This window comes from Gymnoscopelus braueri (assembly GCF_963280865.1).
Source record: "Gymnoscopelus braueri genome assembly, chromosome: 12".
Taxonomy (NCBI): domain Eukaryota; kingdom Metazoa; phylum Chordata; class Actinopteri; order Myctophiformes; family Myctophidae; genus Gymnoscopelus; species Gymnoscopelus braueri.
This window is the reverse complement of record NC_137614.1, coordinates 43,512,138-43,533,104: the sequence shown is the minus strand read 5'-3', so window position 1 is coordinate 43,533,104 and position 20,967 is coordinate 43,512,138. Positions and strand designations below refer to the sequence as shown.

General features: G+C 41.3%; 1 protein-coding gene across 1 annotated transcript; it reads left to right on the top strand.

Annotated features, from left to right (window-relative positions):
• Nucleotides 1–5,241: 5,241 nt before the first annotated feature.
• spo11 (SPO11 initiator of meiotic double stranded breaks) lies at nucleotides 5,242–19,476 on the top strand. The gene is given in 16 exon segments (XM_080444829.1): nucleotides 5,242–5,565; nucleotides 6,412–6,525; nucleotides 8,532–8,623; nucleotides 11,413–11,479; nucleotides 11,816–11,924; nucleotides 13,170–13,256; nucleotides 13,696–13,722; nucleotides 13,724–13,733; nucleotides 13,887–13,999; nucleotides 14,131–14,166; nucleotides 14,168–14,231; nucleotides 15,237–15,274; nucleotides 15,803–15,851; nucleotides 15,854–15,878; nucleotides 17,088–17,199; nucleotides 18,931–19,476. Coding segments are annotated over 16 exon segments (1,167 nt in total). The 5' UTR covers nucleotides 5,242–5,461; the 3' UTR covers nucleotides 19,051–19,476.
• The last annotated feature ends 1,491 nt before the right edge of the window (nucleotides 19,477–20,967 follow it).

Below are 20,967 nucleotides of genomic sequence, written 5' to 3'. Positions count from 1 at the left end.
ACACACACACACACACACACACACACACACACACACAACATGCCTCCCGCTTTGGTCTTGGCCTGCCTGCACAAATACACACCTCCTCCCCACTCCTGCAGGTTAGAGCATGACACCTGGCTCTATGGAAGACCACACAGCAGTGGAGTGAAGCTCTCTCACACTCACCACAAACACACTGACACTCCCCATGGAAGACTTTCTCTCACTGTCCCTTTGTCCGCGTTAACGCGGTAAAAATCACCACTGTGTTCATTTAGCTCCAGAGAGTGTGCATATGGAACAAAATGGGCCTGTCCATTTGGTTCCACACTCTTTCCATTTTTTCCCCCTCTTTTTTTTTACCAGCTCAAAGGATGGGTTCAGAAGTCAGGTTAATGTTTATGGTGCATGTTGCCACGGAAAGCGGCAGGAGGTAGTCCTTTTGAATGCTCGTGGGGCGGGGGGGGGGGGGGGTACAGAGGGTACAGAAAAAACCTTCTCTTCAGGGTAAACTGGCCCTCAAATGAAGCAGTGCAGGTTCGGGGTGCAGGGACAGGGGAGGGTGCATTTTTTTCCTCTCCTCCTAAACACCCCCCCACCTCCCCCGTCTGACTGCTCCATCCGCTCTCGTCTACATTTTGGGCATAGCCCCCACTGTGCGCACCATAGAGCCCAGCGGCCTGTTAAAACAGCCTGCCCAGGTGGGGCTGAGCAATTGCAAATGTTCCCCTTCTGGTGCCTGACACTTCCAGGGGCCCTTATGAACATATGAGACACAGCTGTGAGACAGGCAGCAGAGAGGGCGGCAGCACCGTTCCTTTTGAAGATCCCACCCTCTACAACCATACTCACGTTCGGAGACACCGAGCACGGCATTAACAAGACATAAAAAAAATTGAGACTTGCATCCCGTGACGAAAACTCATGGGTTCACGTCCGGCACACGCTTTCTTCTGAGCTTCTTGGGCGATGATGACATTTGAAACCGTGCACCTGCATTACTCCTTTTCTGTCACTCACTGACTACTTTCCCCTGTCTCCTCTCTCGCCTGTCCGTCCGTCTGCAGCAGGATATAGGCGCTCAGGAACACCGGCCGTGGGTTGGATCTGATTCATGGCTCTCAGCGGTCCTGCCAGACCCCCAATCAGTTATGTTTGGGGCTGTTGACAGCCAGATAGCGTTTACTTAACCCATTAAGACCTGGAACTGTGTCATTTTTAGATTTGAGCTAAAAAGCATTATTTTACACTTTGGGCTATTCAAAAATAGCAGATCTACAAGCTCATAGCGCGGCACCGAGTGCCGCGCTACGAGCTTGTAGATCTGCTATTTTTGAAAAATCGTGAAAATGTGTGCAAATCTTTGAATATAGATATTTTTAAAGCGAACATTTTTAACTCAAATCTTTGCTTCCGGGGGTCCCTGGAACAAAATATTTTGATGGGGGTCCGCGGCCAAATACATACAATTTTGGGGGTGCTTGACATGAAAAAGATTGAGCACCACTGATATAGAAACATACGTTTTTCTGAATACTTTTGAGATTTAGGAGACATGTAGAATCGGCTTCAGGTCTCAATGGGTTAATGCCCAGCTGAGTAAGGCTTATCCACTGCAGGATGTTATCACTCACTTACCCTGTCACTCGTGTGTCATCGGGCAGAAGGCAGGCCTGACTCTGTGCCTGCTCGATGGGCCGGGCCGTGCACTTTATCAGCGTCCATTACCGAGGTGTGAGGGGCTTGATAAAAAATGCCCGGGCCAGGCTCCTCTGAGTTCCTCATTTAGATCCTTGTCTCTGCGGCGAGAGAGAGAGAGAGAGAGAGGCCTTGTTCTCGTCACTCCGTGAGGCTGTGCTCAGCTGTCAATCTCGGGCAGAGCCCTGGGTGATCAGTCACCGGCCTGCGCTGGCCCCGAGGAGCGGACCGCCGCCGCCACCGCCGGCAGGCCGGGGGTGGCGGGGCCTGGAGGCTGTAGGGGGGCAGACTGGCCTGGGCTAAACGCTGATGAGAAACAGAGGAACAGGAGGGCCTGAGCAGTGGTGGAAAAAGTACTCAAATTCTTTACTTAAGTAAAAGTACCAATACTGCAATATAAAAATACTCTGTTACAAGTAAAAGTCTAGAATTCAAAATTTACTTGAGTAAAAGTACAAAAGTATTGGCATCAAAATGTACTTCGAGTACCAAAAGTAAAAGTACTAAATATTTGAAAATAGCCGATCTACAAGCTCACAACGCGTCGCGATGCGACGCGTTGTGAGCTTGTAGATCTGCTATTTTCAAATAGCCTAGGTATAAAATAGGGTTAAAGTGGTTAATGTATGTTTCATTATATCATAGTTTATATCTGAATAGTAACTAGTAACTAAAGTTTTCAAATAATTGTAGTGGAGTAAAAAGTACAATATTTGCCTCTGAGATGTAGTGGAGTAGAAGTAAAAGTACTGAAAATTGGAAATACTCAAGTAAAGTACAAATACCTCAAAATTGTACTTAAGTACAGTACTTAAGTAAATGTACTTAGTTACTTTCCACCACTGGGCCTGAGTTAGGAAGATATGTGTGTGTGTGCGAGCGTGCGTGCGCGTGCGCGCGTGTACGCACGAGTGCGTGTGTGTGTTTTGTGGCTGGTGGATGGTTAAGGGGGTGGGTGGGGGGGGCGGCTCTGTTTTCTATTTGTGAGGATTAGGTTGACAGATCTGTATTTAGTTTCTTTGGGCCTCTAGCCACAGCTAATCCCCCTCACCTGCACCTCCACTCTCTTTCCTCTGACCCGGCAGCCTCCCCCCCCCCAACCCGCTGACCCCTCCCACCACCACCTTGTGTTCCCCAACCCCCCCCCCCCACTTCTGCCCGGCTCAAACGCTCGTCCCGAGACCAGCACATGACTCGTTGCACTCTGTCTCCTCGGCTCAGAGCTTCACACTCCACAGAACTCTCTCCCAGCCCAAGGAAAACGGCAGGGGGTCTCCTACGCCTTTCAGGGATGGAAGCAGTGGTGGAAGAAGTCAGCGTTGCCAGGTCCGCTTATTATGAGCGTCTTTGGGCTTGTTTTTCTGTAAAGTCGCTTGTAAATATTGGGGTTGCGTTTTTTTGGGCATGTTTCTTAAGTGCAGTTGCCTATTGCTGTGTAATGTTGTTTAAACCAGTGGTTCTCAAACATTTTCATGTCATGGACCCTTGTCTGCAGAACCCCATCTGAAAATATGTTATGACAGGGACCCCCCATAAGATTTGTGTTGTTAAAATATTTATTTCAATTTTTTTTCAAGATTTTCTTGAAAATAGCAGATCTACAAGCTAAAACGTGTCGCATGTGCTTGTAGATCTTGTAGAGCTTGTAGATTGCCTATTTTCAAATAGCCGAAGGTCTAAAGTGCTCGTGTAGCCTAGTCTCCTCTTTTGGGCTTGTTTTCATAGACCTAGTTGCTTATTTCTCTCGCAAAATGGCAACCCTGGAAGAAGTATGTACTCAGATTTTGGACTTAAGTAAAAGTAAAAATAACACAGTTTGTTACAAGTAAAACGTCCTGCATTCAAAATCTTACTTAAGTCAAAGTACAAAAGTATTAACATGATCAAAATATACATAGCAAAAGGAAAAGTAGCGTACTCGTCATTATGCAGAATGCCCAAATCAGAATCATATAGGCTACCATATACAGTATCATGTTATATTGGACTGTAAGTATATTGATCAATTTGATCATGAACCAATTACGCCCTAAGCGTTTATACTACAAGCTCACAACGCGTCGACGGGTTGTGAGCTTGTAGATCTGCTATTTTATTAAATGTAGAAGATTTTAGATTAATAATTTTCTGCATTATTAATGATCTAAATCTGCAAAGTAACTAGTAACTACAGCTGTCAAATACATGTAGTGGAGAAAAAAGTACACAATTTGATTCTGAGATGTAGTGTAGTAGAAGTATAAAGTATTATGAAATGGAAACACTCGGGTAAATAAAAGTACCTCAAAGTACAGTACTTGATTAAATGTACATTAGTTATCTTCCACCACTGTCTTTCAGGGCCCCCGGGTTTTGTGGCCTGTATCACAGATATTTTTTTCTTCTGTTTTTTTTTCTGGTCAAGTAGCTAAAAGGTCATCCCACGTCACTGAGAGATAGCAATTACTTAACAATTAAGAGACATTACTAAGGAAGCAGCTTGTCAAAGCCACTCAGGAGACGGGGAGACCTTTGGCAAAGCTGCACATTAGGAGCTATTCGGGGTCAGGTCAGGGGCACGGGCCTCCTCTCTTTAGATCTTTGCTCCCACACGTTCCAAACAGGCCTTCAGCTCACTGCGCTCCGCAAACACACACAGCATGCCTGCCTGCCAGCACGTCTTTAACAAGGTGGGGGACTCCCAGTGACGGCCAATGACCTAATATTTATGGGATCTAAACGGCTTTCTCTGTTGTGACATCATGATTCCAATAAGCAGTGGTGGAAAGTAACCGAGTACATTTACTCAAGTACTGTACTTAAGTACACGTTTGAGATACTTCTATTTAACTCCAGTTAAGTGACTTTTGCTTCTACTTCACTACATCTCAGAGGCAAATATTGTACATTTTTACTCCACTACAGTTATTTGAAAACTTAAGTCACTTCCATAGTTACTTTGTAGATTTGTATTATTATTACAAAGCATACATTAACCACTTCAGCCCTATCTAAACTTTGGCGATTTGGATATAGCAGATCTATAAGCTACGAGCTTGTAGATCTGCTATTTTCATATAAATATAAATTAAATGTATAAATTGTATACGTAATGATACCTTGTGAAACGGGACATTCTGCATAATGAGTACTTTTACTTTTGGTACGTTAAGTACATTTTGATGCCAATACCTTTGTACTTTTACTCAAGTAAATTTTGATTACCAGACTTTTAATTGTAACAGAGTGTTTCTAAACACTATTAGAGGGAGGGGGGGGGGCTTGATACATTTCAATAATACTAGAGTTTTTGGATGTTTGGGTGTATAGCAGGGAAATGTAGTAGTGTGTTAAGCTATGGGACCCATGGCCATGGCCCACCTGCTATTACTAAATGCCAAAAATAACACACACACACACACACACACACACACACACACACACACACACACACACACACACTCCTACCCTCTCTTTCTCTCTCTCTCTCTCTCTCTCTCTCTCTCTCTCTCTCTCTCTCTCTCTCTATCGGACAATTGGATGCACGCACCATGCTCATTATCGTGTCACTGACGTTACAGACAGTGGGGATTTTTGGGACGAGACTGTGCTAACAGACCCCCACGCGCACGCACACGAGCACGCGCACATCATCACTCAGTCGTGAGTGTGACAAATAAAAGCTTGAAAATAATATTTTAAAAATAAAAGTTTGATAATTGACAGGGAGGTTTCGCGTGCATCAAACACAAACTAACTGCGTCACAAAGTCAAAGAGCCTTAATTCATTCATTTAATTAGAATGGAAGCTGCGTCACTGGAACAGTTTGCCGAAATTGACAAGCTACGAGTTGAATTGTTATCTAAAGTACCCACTACCGCCCATGTGGACGAGGAAACAGACAGGTGAGCTTTTACACCAGCTAACTAACATAAACTAAAAGTTAAACTAAAGGACACATTGGTTTAATTAAGCTAGCAGCTAACTACTGACAGCAACTTAAGCTGAAAACACAAAGCTTACCTTAATCTGTACAAGCTGCATTCTGGAACTTTAATTAATGAACACAACTTATTTTAACCAATATGTGGTAGAGTAGGCCTATGTAAATGCAATATTAACTAATACACCTGCTGTAGGTTCTCCCTTCTCTTCCATAATGTTCCATTGACACATTTAAACTCTGGTGTCACTCAGGACCACAGGGGTAGGAAGCAAGCAACCTACAGTACTGCCTAAAGCTCATAAGTGCAATGTCTCCCCTGGTCAAACAGGGACAGGGATTAATTTGGGGGTCCTTGTTTGAGAATCAAGTGGTGTGTAGGCTATTAGCATACATTTGTCTTTTTCTGTCAGTTTTCAGTAAAGTTAGTAAAATGACCGCACTACACACTGCTTTAACCCATTAAGACCTGGTTGATTCTACAAATGTCTTCTAAATCCTAACTTATGTTGCTATATCAGTGGTTCTCAAACTTTTTCATGTCAAGGACCCCCAATGTATTTGGCCGCAGACCCCCATCTCAAAATATTTTGTTCCAGAATTACAAGTGTTCCCTTTAAAATATATATATATATTCAAAGCTGTTTTTTCAAAAATAGCAGATCTACAAGCACTGAGTGCCGCGCTATGAGCTTGTATATCTGCTATTTTTGAATAGCCCAAATAAATCTTAAAATGACTCAGATCTGCGTTCCAGGCTTAATGGGTTAATGGGTTAAAATAAGTTGTATTGTCATTAACCACACAGGCAGCAGGTTCTAAGGCAGATTGAACAGGTCATCCAGGGAATGGTGACCAGTGTGTCTAAAGATGAAGCTCCGGTCCTGGTGGTGCCCATCAGGTCCAGTTGGGCCAATGTGAGGTAAAGTTCTGCTAAACTCACTCATTGTTGTCTGTCAGTTGTCTGTCAGTCACACACCCACACTAAGCTGCAACTATCACTTATTTTCTTAGTAATAATTGTATCGATAACCTTTTTTTTTTAATCGAATAATCAAGAAGCGTGTGTCGCACAAAAATTGCAAAAGTTGCAGATCTACAGGTCACAACGCGTTGCATCTTGACCTGTTGTGAGCTTGTAGATCTTCTAGTTTCACTTTTTTATTTTTGAACATTTTCACCAATAATGACATGCCCAAAATACTGATGTTTAAAGTGGCTAACTGTTGCAGGCCTCTATGCTACTTGATTATTAGATTATTTTATTAAAATGGATTATTTTTAATTAACTGTTGTGCCCCTAGTACGTCACAGTCTGTGTGGCAGCCAAGATGTCTGACATTTGCAAGATAAACATGCGCATTCATGTTGTATAAAAAACTCATCAACAATTGCCCACATAGAATTTGGTGGGAGGTCAGGCCACACAAGTTGTTCAAATTGCTGCATAATGCCTTTATTTACAGAGGAAATCAGTGCTTCTTCACAGTCTTAATTTATCGTCGCTGTTGGGCAGAAACCTCTTATGTCCATATTTCTGCTTTTTATGTTTTTTAGAATGTAGTAATACTCCATCATACTAGAGTGTCGCACAAAAGTTGTAAAAATAGCAGTTCTACAAGTTCACAATCACATCAGAAATCAAAAAGGAACGGTTTTGCAGTGGTGGAACTGCAAAACGTATTCACATTTCTTACTCAAGTAAAAGTATCAATACGGCAATGTAGAAATATTCTGTTTCAAGTCGAAGTCCGGAATTCAAAATTTACTTGAGTAAAAGTACAAAAGTATTGGTATAAAAATGTACTTAAAGTACCAAAAGTAGAAAGTACTCATTATGCAGAATGTCCCATTTCACAACTAGATTGTATGAGAATCATTTGAAAAGAGCAGATCTACAAGCTCACAATGCGTCGCATGGCTTGTAGATCAGCTATTTTCAAACGGCTGAAATGTATATACGGCTGAAATGGGTAATGTATGTTTTGTAATAATAATCAAAATCTACAAAGTAACTAGTAACTGAAGTTTTCAAATAATTGTAGTGGCGTAAAAGTACAATATTTTTCTCTGAGATGTAGTGTAGTAGAAGTAAAAGTACTGAAAATTGGAAATACTCCAGTAAAGTAATACCTCAAAATTGTACTTAAGTGCAGTACTTGAGTAAACATACTTAGTTACTTTAGTTACTTTACACCACTGCGGTTTTGGACATACAAGGTTTCCACCCGACAGCAACGTTATACAAGCGTGCTTGAACTGAGAGCTAAACAAGTGATTTAAAAAAACAACAACTTCATCTTGATCGTTGACTCCCAGAGATCGACGTTGAAGTGACTTCCTGCCTTCTTAAAAGATGTCACTTTGATAAGGAATTGAAAAGCGCTGTTCTACATGTGCATACGTGTGTGTGTGTGTGTGTGTGTGTGTGTGCGTGTGTGTGTGTCCACACATGCATACCCACACCCAAAAAACACACCCAGCCACCCACACATACACAGGCACACACACCCAACCACACGCACAAATCTGGTGGTTTGCAGAGGTCTTTAATGTGCCTAGGCTGTGGAGACCTCATGCTCAGAACAAAGCATACTGTCGAGTCGACTTAAGATCAAACCTCGCTGCAGCTTAAAGCACATTCTAGCTTGGGCCCTTTCAAAAGTGAGAATCCCACAGATTGAGAGCCAAAGGTTTCCCGGAGGAAACGACATGGGGGGGGGGGGGGGCTCTCTCACAGGTATCCCCCCAGGGGTCTGGGGGATTTTTTTCAAGGCTAGCAGGTGGGGGACTGAAAGTGTCAGGAGTGAATGTTCCATGTATGATCTCTGTGGAATTCTTTCATGACCCACCCCACCCTCCCCATTATTTTCCACTTGAGTTGTAAATTGATTTATCTCTTTATTTTTTCATGATTTCCCTCTTGAGTTTTGACAACGATGTTGGTCTTCTGATGGGTGCGGAGGGAAGCACCTGCGCCACAGTTCGCTGCGACTCTCCCAGGTCTGCCACTAGATTTGGTGAGAAGAAAAACACTCACACACTTTGTTTAACCCTTTAAGACCTGAGGCGATTCTTTAAAATGTTTTCTAAATACTAACAGTTTTTTGAAAAAAAAATCAAAAAAAGATTTTTTCAAGATCTTTTCAAAAATAGCAGATCTACAAGCTCTTGTATATCTGCTATTTTTGAATAGCCAAAGAAATCTAAAGTGACACAGATGGGTCTTAATGGGTTAATACGTTTCCACATTTCGCAACCTTCCCGTGGTTCTCGGATGTTTTTATTTATTTCGAGGACCCCCATAACTCTGAGAGTGTACAAATGGAACCAAATGGAACCATTTGTATACTTTAGAGTTGCAGTCCTGTAAGGGTCCATTTGGAGCCCCCTCAAGGAACCCAGAGGGTCCCTGGACCCCACTGTGAGAACCACTGCTTTATAACAACCTACATTCAATTCATTTACAAACAATTCAAATGACATTTATGTTATGTGGATTTTGTTTTATTCCCTGCCTGCACATTATATGCGTGAACAATTCTCAGTTTGAGTTTAGGTGAATAGTTGCGAGAGTCAGAAATGGTTCAGAGAAGACTATTTTATTTCACCATATGGTTTTCTTTATAAGGAACAGAAAGAAATGTGGATTATTGTTCTTGCAGTGCTCCTTTAGAACGTTCCTAATATAATGGGCTACCTATGACAGAGAAATAGAATAGTAAATAGTCAGAAGAAACTATACATTGAACAAACCTTTGGTCTGGTATGTATGCCAGGTTTTACTTAACATTACTTTCAACCCTTTTCCAAAGCATGCAGCCATTTGATGCATGCTTTTGAATAATTACTGGATGTCGCTATTTTCTAAATTTATAAAGATGATGAATCCACTTTATCATGGATGTTTGAATTTGGTTAAACAAATACATTTTTCCAGGGACTAGTTTCAACTAGACTCTTGAGATCAATCTGCAATTTAAACGCATTGAGACAACAATAACATAATTCTGACAACCAATATGGGTGATAGTCACTGTGTTTGATTACCTATCTATTCTTTTTTTGTTTTATTATGTTTTCAAATCAATAAAAGAACAGATCACATGTTGCCAGACATCATCTTACGTACAACTGAAAGTAAATACAATTCCATTATACATAGGAGAATGACTCATGGGAATATTGTGGACATAACAATAGAGAGTAATAATTAAAAAATCATGTTTTCATCTTCTCCTTGCAAACATATGTCATTTAAACAGTCATGTATTGCACATGTACTCACACGTGCATACAAGATATGGGATCATGTCAAAAACAGCAATGAATAATGGTCTGGAGAGTCAAAACATCCCTAGCCTTTATGCCCGTATGTACAATCAATCCATTTCCCCCCACTCTTTATAATCTCAGACTAGAAGTGATCCTTTCCATGTAAAAAAATATCAGTGACTATTTGAAGCACATTTTCTGCAGACGTGGGCTCTGTCTGGAACGATTTCCATAATGAGCTTTATGCCTGCTGCAAAGCCTGCAATACCTATTTTCAAAAGGTATCTGTCACTTCATTTGGTACGAGCTTCCAGATCCAGAACTAAACAGGACCTTGGTATTTGTAAACTTAGAATCTGGTGTATTTTCTGCCAGACATCATTCCAGAAAATGTGGATACCTGAAACAACCCCAAAAGACATGATAGTGGTTTGGTTTGGTTTGCTTCTCATCACAATTCCTCCAGCATGTTTGGGGTGTTCCCAACTGCTTTTGATAGTTTTGAAGTTTCTGAGAAAAATGAAAGTTGCTGTCAAGTATTGGAACTTGTTGTTTTCTACTGTGTTTTATATATATTCCACCATTATATATATATACTGTGTGTATATGTGTGTGTATATGTGTGTGTGTGTGTGTGTGTATATATATATATTATATATATATATATATATATATATATATATATATACACACACACACACACACACACACACACACACACACACACACACACACACAGAGTATGTATATGTATATATATGTGTGTATGTTACAGTATGATTTAAAAAACAGTTATATTAAAAAGGAGTGCTCGTTTTCTTCGAGTTCACCTCCCGCGCCTCTCCGCGACGGGGCGGGGCCCCCCCGTATAAAGAAAAAAAAGACGTCTCGGAGATCTCGGCGATGATTTACGATTCTGTCCCTATCGGGACATAACTCGGACGGCGCTGAGTCGACTGAAGGTGAATTCGCAACGCTCGGCACGGCGACTCGCTCGCCTGAGCTCGCTCGGCGGTGCCTCTCGTGGCTCAAGTCACCTTCAGACGGCGCACCTACGTCGGTGTGAAACCTAGTGCACCTTTTCAATCTGACTGGTTTTCCAATCATACTCTGACATATATAAATATTTAATTACACTATATGTGTTTTTTCTTTTATAAAATCTCTAAAGTCTAATGTTTCAATCTCTGTTCCATTTTCCCTGGTTGAAATGCTGTATCATAGGCTACCCATGTCAGTCTTTTAGATAGTATTTTCTATTTTTAACTACTTGACAATAGTAAACCAGGTCTGTAGGGTAAATTATGTAATTGAATCCAATTTATCAGTACTGGCTATAGATTACCTACTCACTGTATCTCAAGCAAGTCTTTGCCAGTAGATTCTTTTATTTCAGTATTGTACAGAAATAAATGAAATCCAGTTGCTTCCTTGAAAAGAAAAAGAAAAACACACAAGTATAGTCTGGGTCATAACATGCCAGACCGCCGTCATGCCTCTTTAACATTGATTTGTTTTGTCTTTCAACTTGTAGCGCACGTTGTCAAGATTCTGTCCATCATCTACAAACTTGTCCAGAGCAACTCTTATGCAACAAAAAGGTGATTCCTCATCTATTTTCAAATCAGCACATTAAAATGCCACTCAGTACAGCCAGATGAACCACTTTTAAACCTCTATTTTGGCCATGTCATTATAGGTGAAAATCTTTTTAAAAGTTCCAAAAATGTAGTTTTTGCAGCTTGTAGAACTTCTATTTTTGCTGTCCGACAGTAGGGCTTAAGTAGGGCTTAAGTGGTCAAGTGGTTAGGCCAAACCATATTGAATGAGCGGTTTGGTATTGACTTTATGTAGGGTTTTATTATAATTGAAAGTATATTAAACAGTGTAGCATTTGCCAAAGTTGCCCTTGACAGGAACATTATCTGTTTCTACAGGGACATCTATTACAGTGACACAATGCTGTTTGTCTCTCAGAGAACTGTGGATTTAATCGTGGATGACATCTCCTGCATGCTCAGGGTTCCTCGAAGGAAACTCCACGTGGTTAGGCCTGTCAAAATTATTACATAATTGCCTAATCGCAATTATTTGAGATAATCGCATTTATTTAGCATAATGGTAATAATCGTTTTCCATGTTGAAAATGTTTAATGTTTCAAACATTTTAAAAAATAGTGGAATAGCAGATCTACAAGCTCACGTTGTGAGCTTGTATATCTCCTACAGATCATCTCTTCACTTTCATTTGGCTGTAGGGTGCTTAGTGTCTGATTTAACATAATACTATTGGTTTCTCCCATAAATCATAATGTATATGCCTATTTTTGGCAAACTATTAGTTAATTAATACAAAAAAAACTAGGCCATTCTCTCAGTCGAATAATAATAAAAATACAAAATAACCGCTGCCTACCGGTCCGCTGGTCATCAAATTATTGACTTAGGAATGCATCAAATACTAAAAAATATCCATGAATTCATGTCTCCATGGGGTGGCTAATCAATAGATAAAAAGTATTTTTTTGGGTGAACTATCCCTTTAACCACTGCACTAGGTCCGCTCTTATTTTCCCTCAACACCAAATCTGTTCGCTGAAAATAGCCGATCTACAAGCTCACAATGCGTCGTATTGCGGCGTGTTGTGAAATTGTAGATCTGCTATTTTTGCTGAATTTGAGCTTGTCCCAGAATAGGGACGCTACAGTTCAAGTGGTTAAGTGATTAAAACCAGAAAAACCAGCACCTTTCCATTATGACAATTTTACAATATCCCCAAAACCCAGACGATATCTAGTCTCATGTCACGATATTGAAATAATATGGACATATCGCCCCGGCCTAGGTGGTGGTGTGGGAAGGTTACATGTGTGACTGTGTGTGTGAAAAGACTTAATACTCACATGTGTATTAAACCCTGTAGCAAAACCTCTTTTGATATGCTTTGTTATGGTGGAGTTCAAGTCCAACACATGCAACGTGTTAGTGAGTTTAGTGTTTTAAGAATTCTTTCTGCCTCATATCTCAGGGAAACACCTGTGGAACAATTCTCTTATGGTTCTCGTGATCAAACGGCAATTGAATTAGACTTGAGTCAAAGAGGCAGTGTCAAAAGTTTGTGTACATAATGTGTGCGTGCGTGCGTGTCTGTGTGTGTGTGTGTGTGTGTGTGTGTGGTGTGTGTGTGTGTGTGTGTGTGTGTGTGTGTGTGTGTGTGTGTGTGTGTGTGTGTGTGTGTGTGTGTGTGTGTGTGACTGTGTGTGTGTGTGACTATGTATAACCATCACCAGTTGGCCACTTCCAAGGGATTAATCTCAGGCGATCTGTGTTACTTGGAGGAGGACGGTACCAAGGTTGACTGCCATTCCTGCTCCACTGTATGTTCCTAAATCAGTATGAGCTGAATGTAATATTAACTAAATACGTTTGATACTGTGTGAGAATGTGTTTATTAGCCAAATACATTTGACATGACAATCATCTTCCAATGTTAAGGGATTTCTGTCCAACAACACTCACTAAAGTGTTGCTTCCCCAAAGCAACAGCACCACAATAGCAGACCAACAAGCTCACAACGAGTCTCACAACACGATGAGTTGTATAGATTGTATAGATCTGCTACTTTCGGCGAAGCATAAATTAAGAATGTGCCAGACATGTATTACTTAATGTGCTCCGTCTGTCTGGGCCACAATCCACAGCAGGCTACACCAATGTTTATTCATAATGCTTTTTTTGTTGTTGTTTGTTTCAAATAGATATGGAAGCATTTGATCCAAAGATTCATGCGTTCATTCATGTCTTTTTGTTTTCAGGTCGTTCCAGTTTCATCGCATGTTGCCAGGAATCAGGAGTATCCTTTTATTATGTTTGCTCAGGACTTTTGTTTCTCTTACACAGAAATATATATCTTAGTCATGATGGACTTTTTTCAGTGAGGAGGGGGAGGGGGGGGGGGGCACGGTGTACAGGGCTTGTGCTTCAAGTACACCTTGACCCAGAACAGATATTGTATCATCAGCAAAGTTTGTGCTAATCGTGGAGAAGGACGCCACCTTCCAAAGATTGCTTGATGATGACTTCTGCTCCAAAATGGGTCCATGCATCAGGATCCAGTGTGTCTTTATTTTTATTTCATACTGTTGCTGTGATGGTTTTTGAACTATTTGATATGGCTGTTTCATTCTTTATTTCACGTTTAACGATTGTGTGTGTGTGTGTGTGTGTGTGTTTGTGTGTGTGTGTGTCAGGGTAAAGGCGTTCCGGATGTAAACACCCGGCTGATGTGTGCGAAAGCTTTGGGACACGCTACACATCCCCTCATTCGCTCTGGTGGACGGCGATCCTCACGGTACACATGGCGTTACAAGTGGATTGAAGTTCTCTGTCGCCCAGGGCTGATTTCATGTCATTTAGATTCCATAGAGGCTGGCATGTCTTTGTCTTTGTTTAGCTGGTAAAGTCAAGCCCTACAGGAATAATGTATATTAAAGTCATTTGAAGATTAAAGAGTATTTGAATAATATAAGCAATAGAATACAATGTTTCAAAGCATCGTTTTAGAACGCTAATACCGAAAAATCATAGTTTTACATAATTTCTCCTAATGTTTAGGAACGAAGCGCTAGTGTGACGGGCTCCTTTCACGACTGTTTTGAGAAATCGCAGCTTGGCCGTGAGATATTTCATTGCTTTAATCCATGGAGACAACAGATGAAGCACCTGACCAGCGTGTCTTGGCGGGTGCGTTCTGGCGATGGTTTCCGTCCATGTGATCTCTCCTCCAGGCGTAATTGCTCATCCCCTCCCAGACCAGTATCTCTCCCATCTGGTCCCATCTCACGGCAGGACCAGTGTTGCCAAGATTTTGCGAGAGAGAGAAATAAGCAACCAGGTCTACGAAAACATGCCCTAGGCTACATGAGCACTTTAAAACTATATGCATCGGCTTTTTGAAAATAGACGATCTACAAGCTCACAACGCGTCGTGATGCGACGCGTTGTGAGCTCGTAGATCTGCTATTTTCAAGAAAATCTATTTAACAACACAAATCCTTGTATGGCATCAAATATTTTCAGATGGGTTTCTGCAGACAAATGCATATTAATTTGGGGGGTCCTTGACATGAAAGTGTTTGAGAACCAACCTGCAACTACCAGTATTTACAAGCAACTTTACAGAAAGCCCAAAGTCGCTTATAATAAGCGAACAAGGCAACACTGGGCAGGACACACGTGTCAGCGTTACTCTGTTCTCTGCTCCGTTACATGTCTGAGAGGATATAATTGCTCCGGCGTGGTGGTGATTGGCAGTGTCTCTCTCTGTCTCTATTGTTTTTTTTGTTTTTTTCCTCAGGCATTGAGATCATGTGTATCTACAAGTATGGATCACTGGTGAGTTATTCTGTGCTGTATTTCATCCGGTGTGTGGCCTGGTCAGTGTCCTCTGTGCTAGAAATATGTAATTATGCCTCTATGTAGAAAAAAAAGAAAAGAAACGGAATGATCGTCCATCTCAAAATATTTAACCACTTAAACCCTATATACTTAGTTGACCGGAAGTCCCCCTGGCTGTATGCAAGGTCCGCTCCTTTTTTCTCTCCACTCTTTGCCAAACGTTCACCCAGAATAGGGATGCTAGGAGTTCATGTGACGCTATACATGAAGCATTAACGGTGACTTTTTATTGGCATCTATTGTGTTTTTTATTGTGTTTTTTTAGCGTAAGCAGAGTGTTTAGGAACACGATTGTGTGATAATTATTTTATGTACTGTATTGGATGCAATAGCTTCGTTCAATTGCCTACTCTGTATGTTTTGTGTGTCTCTGTCCACATGTGTGCCTGTGTTTGTGTGTGTGTGTGTATGTACTGTATTTGTGTATGTGCATGCGTTTTATTCTGCACCGGGTTTTTTCCACAGGCCATGTCGTTTGAGGCCCGCAGTCTGACCGTCCCCAGTGTCATGTGGCTAGCCTCCTCCCCTCTGACCTCCAGAGGTTTGGACTCACCACTCGCTACTTCCTACTTCCTCCTCCTGTCTCTAATTGTGATTATATTCTGGGGACATTTAGATTGTTTGTTTTGGTTTCTGTTGCTGTTTGCCCTCCATTTTTTTTTCTCTCCCCCTCCGAGGCCCCCTCCGAGGAGGAAGTAGCTCTCCAGAGTATATTGGGTTTTAAGTATATGGCCGCTTTGAACGATCCTAGGTTGAAAAGGTTTTTTCTTTTCTTTTCTTTTTTACATATAAGTAAAGCTTAATTCTAGTGTGCACGTTTACTCCTGCTAAGCATCCGCTTGAATGTATACATGATCAAAGCTCCGCAAAGTATGTCCGGACAGAGGATATGTCCTGCATTTTAGTGGCTATGAAAGAATATCCATCAACAGAAGTACATGCTGCTGCCATCATGCCATGATTTATGTTGACGGGTCGAAATATGGCCAAAACGGTTACTCTTCAGGAAATGGAAAAAAATAACCTGTGTTCTAATTCATCCAATGTACTGTAGTTAGTCACAAGCTCTTGTTATTAGTTTTCATTGTTTAAATATTTATAAAAACCCATAGACAGACTTACTTACCACTTTGCACATGGCGTCCCTATTTGGGCATGATATATTATAGGCAAACATTTTCAAACCAAATAAAAAAATGTTCAGAAATAGCAGATTACAAGCTCACAATGTGCCACACACTGTGACGCAAATTCAGCTTGTAGATGGCTATTTTCACTGCTTTCGCGTGTCACTATCATGACAAAGTAAGGCATTCATTTATGAAACAATTGAGTAAAAAGTATAAATATGGAAGTGAGATACAAGGTTTCGTGACAATATACACAAAATATGCACACAGCAGGGGTTTTCAAACCCGATCATGTCACAGACCCCCAAATTGTTCATAGAGGCCACGAACCCCCATTTCAAATGATTATACTGTAGGAAAATATTTTAAGAATAAAATAATAAGGATCTGAGTGTTCATGAGAAATAGATTATTAGGTGATATTAAAATATATTTTTGTAATAGTCAGTTGTGCATTTTTGGTATTTTCAAGCTAATTGAATTATAGTGACTTTAAACTTGGCTGGGGAACCCCGTCAATGACCCCCTGGCACTCCCCAGACTCCAGTTTGAAAACCACTGATCTAAGGTTTGCCCAATGACCCAATGTTTAATTTTTTATATATATATTTATCATTTAGACTTCGGGTTCCTGAGAAGGCCCTGATCCCTCTAACCCAGACAGATGAGAGCAAACTGAGCAGCCTGCTGAAGAGACCTTACATCAGCTGCCAACCAGCCTGGCAGAGAGAGGTGAGTCTAGGGATGGGTAATTATCCCAAAATATATCCAAACCCACATTTAGAACCAATAACCGACTTAATCTTGCTTAATAGATTAATCGAAAAGCTGCTTTTTTAAAAATGTATAATTAGTTTTTATTTCTTATATATCAATGAAAAAATGTGAATAGATTAATGACTAAATCAATTAACCACTTAAACCTTGGAGCAACTCGGACAGTTGAAGCCTGTTAATGGAGCAGGGTGCAAGGCAGGAATGACAACGTTTCGATGTTAGTGACCTGACGAAGATGTATTCCTGCCTTGCACCATGCTCCATTAAAGAAAAGGCTTCAATTGTCCGAGTTGCTCCAGTGCTTTCTTTTTACCTGCTATATGAGATGCACCGGACCAGCCTGATTTTGGCTTGAGGCATGGTGGAACCTCTCTTTAACCACTTAAACCCTGTATTATACTATTATTGTACAATGGCGGTGTGTACAAATAGTGAAAATAGCCAGTCTGCAAGCTCCCAACATGTCACATCACGACACGTTGTGAGTGTGTAGATCTGCTATTTTCAGCAGAAAAAAATAATAAATCATGTGTTAATAAATCGTAATCGAAGCAAAATATTTTAGTAATCGTGATACTGATTTGAAATCATATCGTCCAGCCCTAGGTGAGACACACTGGCATAGTGATGGTGGCGAGGCCTGTCACAATTATTAAATAATCACCTGATGGCAATTAGGTACAGTATTCGCAATAATTTTGCATAATCGTTACAATTGTTTCCATTCATCTTGTATGAAAACAGCTGGATGAAATTAACAGAAAGGTCATGTAATTATTTCCTCATTGTTGTCCACACTCTTCTAACCACTTTCAACATGGCCTCCTTATTTTGAGCATTTTGGGCAAAGCTTGCTTCACTACGCAAGCTTGTAGATCTGCATTTTCACTTTTACCAAGTATACAATTATTAACTTTTTTTTTATTTTGATAATTGAAACTGGTCATTCTTGAGTCATTTCTTTGTATATTTCAGTTTTTAATAATTTTCATTTATATGTTCCAATGTTTAACGCCAGAAACACAACTAAATCATTAATCTCAATTATGTATAGGACCAATGAATCATCGACTAAAATGTCATGACGGTAACGACAACAACTGGCATGATGATGGAAGGTGATAAACATATGTCACACTGAGAGTAGGCAGTAGAGAGCCAGAGACAACCTTGGGCATGAAAAGCCCTACCATGGCGTGTCATTTGAAAGCCCTGCGATGGCGTGTATCATTTAAAAGCCCTGCAATGGCGTGTTTTTTTTTAAAGCCCTCCGATGGCGTGTAATTCTTTGTAATAGTTTAACCTGTTGCACCAGAAGCTGTCACACGCAAAATTGTGAAACCATAGCTCTCTCTCTCTGTGTCTCCTGAGCGTTTTTAACCATACAGATGTGTTACAGGTGTGACACACCACTGAGGAATGTGTGTGTGTGTGTGTGTGTGTGTGTGTGTGTGTGTGTGTGTGTGTGTGTGTGTGTGTGCGTGTGCGTGTGCGTGTGCGTGTGTGAGGGCTCTTAAGCTCCCTGGTATTTAGGATACAAACAGAGATACAAGCAGCTCTGTTGTGAAATAGCTGCTGTAGATAAGAAAACACCTGGCTCTGCGTGGCGTGCTGTGCATGGCGTCACGTGCGCGCCGTCGTCTGGTGCATCTCTGGAGGCTAGTGCGTGTTTGCTCTTGTTTGTAGATGGAACTGATGCAGCAGGAGAAAGTCAAGGCTGAGATCCAGTCCCTTGCGGCCATAGCCCCCGATTTCCTCACCAGCGTCTACCTGCCCAACAAGCTGCGTTATGGAGGCTGGCTGTGAGATGCAGAGGCTGCCACCTTGTGGAAGAAGTCAACTGATCGAAGTCATGTTCCTGACATGTCAGTTCTTTGGTTTAGTTCCATTGACTTAATTGTTTCCCCCCCCCCCCCCCCAATTCGTCTGTATGACAACAGCTGGATGAAATTAACAGAAAGGTCATATTTTCCATAATTATTTCCTCATTGTTGTCCACACTCTTCAAACCATTTCAACCTGGCCTCCCTATTTTGTGGTATTTTCACTCTTACCAAGTATACCATTATTAACTTTTTGACCATTATTTTTGATGCACCTGCCTGATTTCAATGCACATGTTTTTGTTTTTAAGTTTATTTAAATATATCTGTTGATGTTTATGCATACTATATATGGTTATATGGTTTTAGGGCTGTTTCTGCTACACTTATTAAAGGATTTCTCATGTCAGTTTAGTTCCATTCCCTAAATTGTTATTAAGGTGATTAAATATGATGACGGTGATCATGATAATGAAAGAAATGACGATGATTTTGAGAAAGGTAACAGGAAGAGTGGGCACCAAAACAGAGTGGGCACCAGGCCTAGGAAGAGTGGGCGCTAGGGAAATCTGGGCACCAAAACAGAATGGGTACCAGGAAATATGGGTACCTCGGAGGAGTGGGCACCACACCTTGGAAGATTGGGCACTAGGGAAATCCACCAAAGTGGGAAGTATAGGGTTTGTGTCCACATAAAGCGTTTTGCACCTGTCTGTCATGCATATCTATGTATGATAAAGAGAAGATGCATTGGAGCGCGACACTTAGGCTTTTTTTTTCCTCCTTTGACTGCTGGCATGCAGCTTTGTTGTTGTTAGTAGGCCTACTTAACCACTTAAAACTTCTATTCTTAGAGAAACAGACCTGAATTACAACTGCACTTGGATCGCTTTTTCCCCATCTACACCAAATCTCTTTGCCGAAAATAGCCGATCTACAAGCTGACAATGAATTGCGTTGAGACACATTGTGGGCTTGTAGGTGTATGCAACTGCTACCTTTTTTTTACCTTTTTCAGGCCAATTAAGGGCCCCCATAGGTGAGAGAGAGGTGAAGCAGGTACCCACACTACATTACACGCCATACCAATTGTATTTATTGTGGCGGAGACAATCGGTCCGTCCGTGTGTCCGTGTGTCCGTCTGTCACCAGCTAATCTCCGGCACCGTTGGCCCGGTCGCTCCGAAACTGTGCACACACACTCCCTGGATGCCAATTCAGAACCTCTGCCCCAAATCTTTCACATGGGCCTGTTATAGCGCCACCAGGTGGCCGATTTGTGCAAAACCCATTTTTTCATATTACTCCTACAAATTTTATCCAAACGTCATGCAAATCGGTACACAGTATTACTATAGTCATGTGATCAACACGGATCTGTCCGATTTCCCATATTCCATCCTCATTGCCTAAGGTTGGCTTCCAAAGTTTGCAGGATTGGTCCGTTTTGAACAAAAAGCCTCAAAGTATACACACAGCTTGGGATTTCCGTGAAATTTCACACGCACATTCCCACTAGGCCGAGGAAGAAATGCCACCCTTCTCACATTGGCCTGTTATAGCACCACCAGCAGGTCTAATTTAGCAAAACACATTTTTGGAACAAAATGCCTCAAATCATGAATGCAGTGTCAATGCAAGAATAAATGGCACGGTTGGCACCCTTTTCACATTGGCCTATTATAGCGCCACCAGGAGGCCAGAATAACGTACCTGACCTGGCGGAGACCTGTGCTCCGAGGAGCACTTTTTCTAGTTATTATTATTCTTTAGAAAGGTTTCCATGCAACTTGAAGGCAGGGCACCAACTCTTCTCCCCCCAAAGTGCCCACTTCTCTTTGAAGACTGGGCACCTCTAGTGCCCACTCTTCTCCCCTAAAGTGCCCACTCTTCCAAAAGA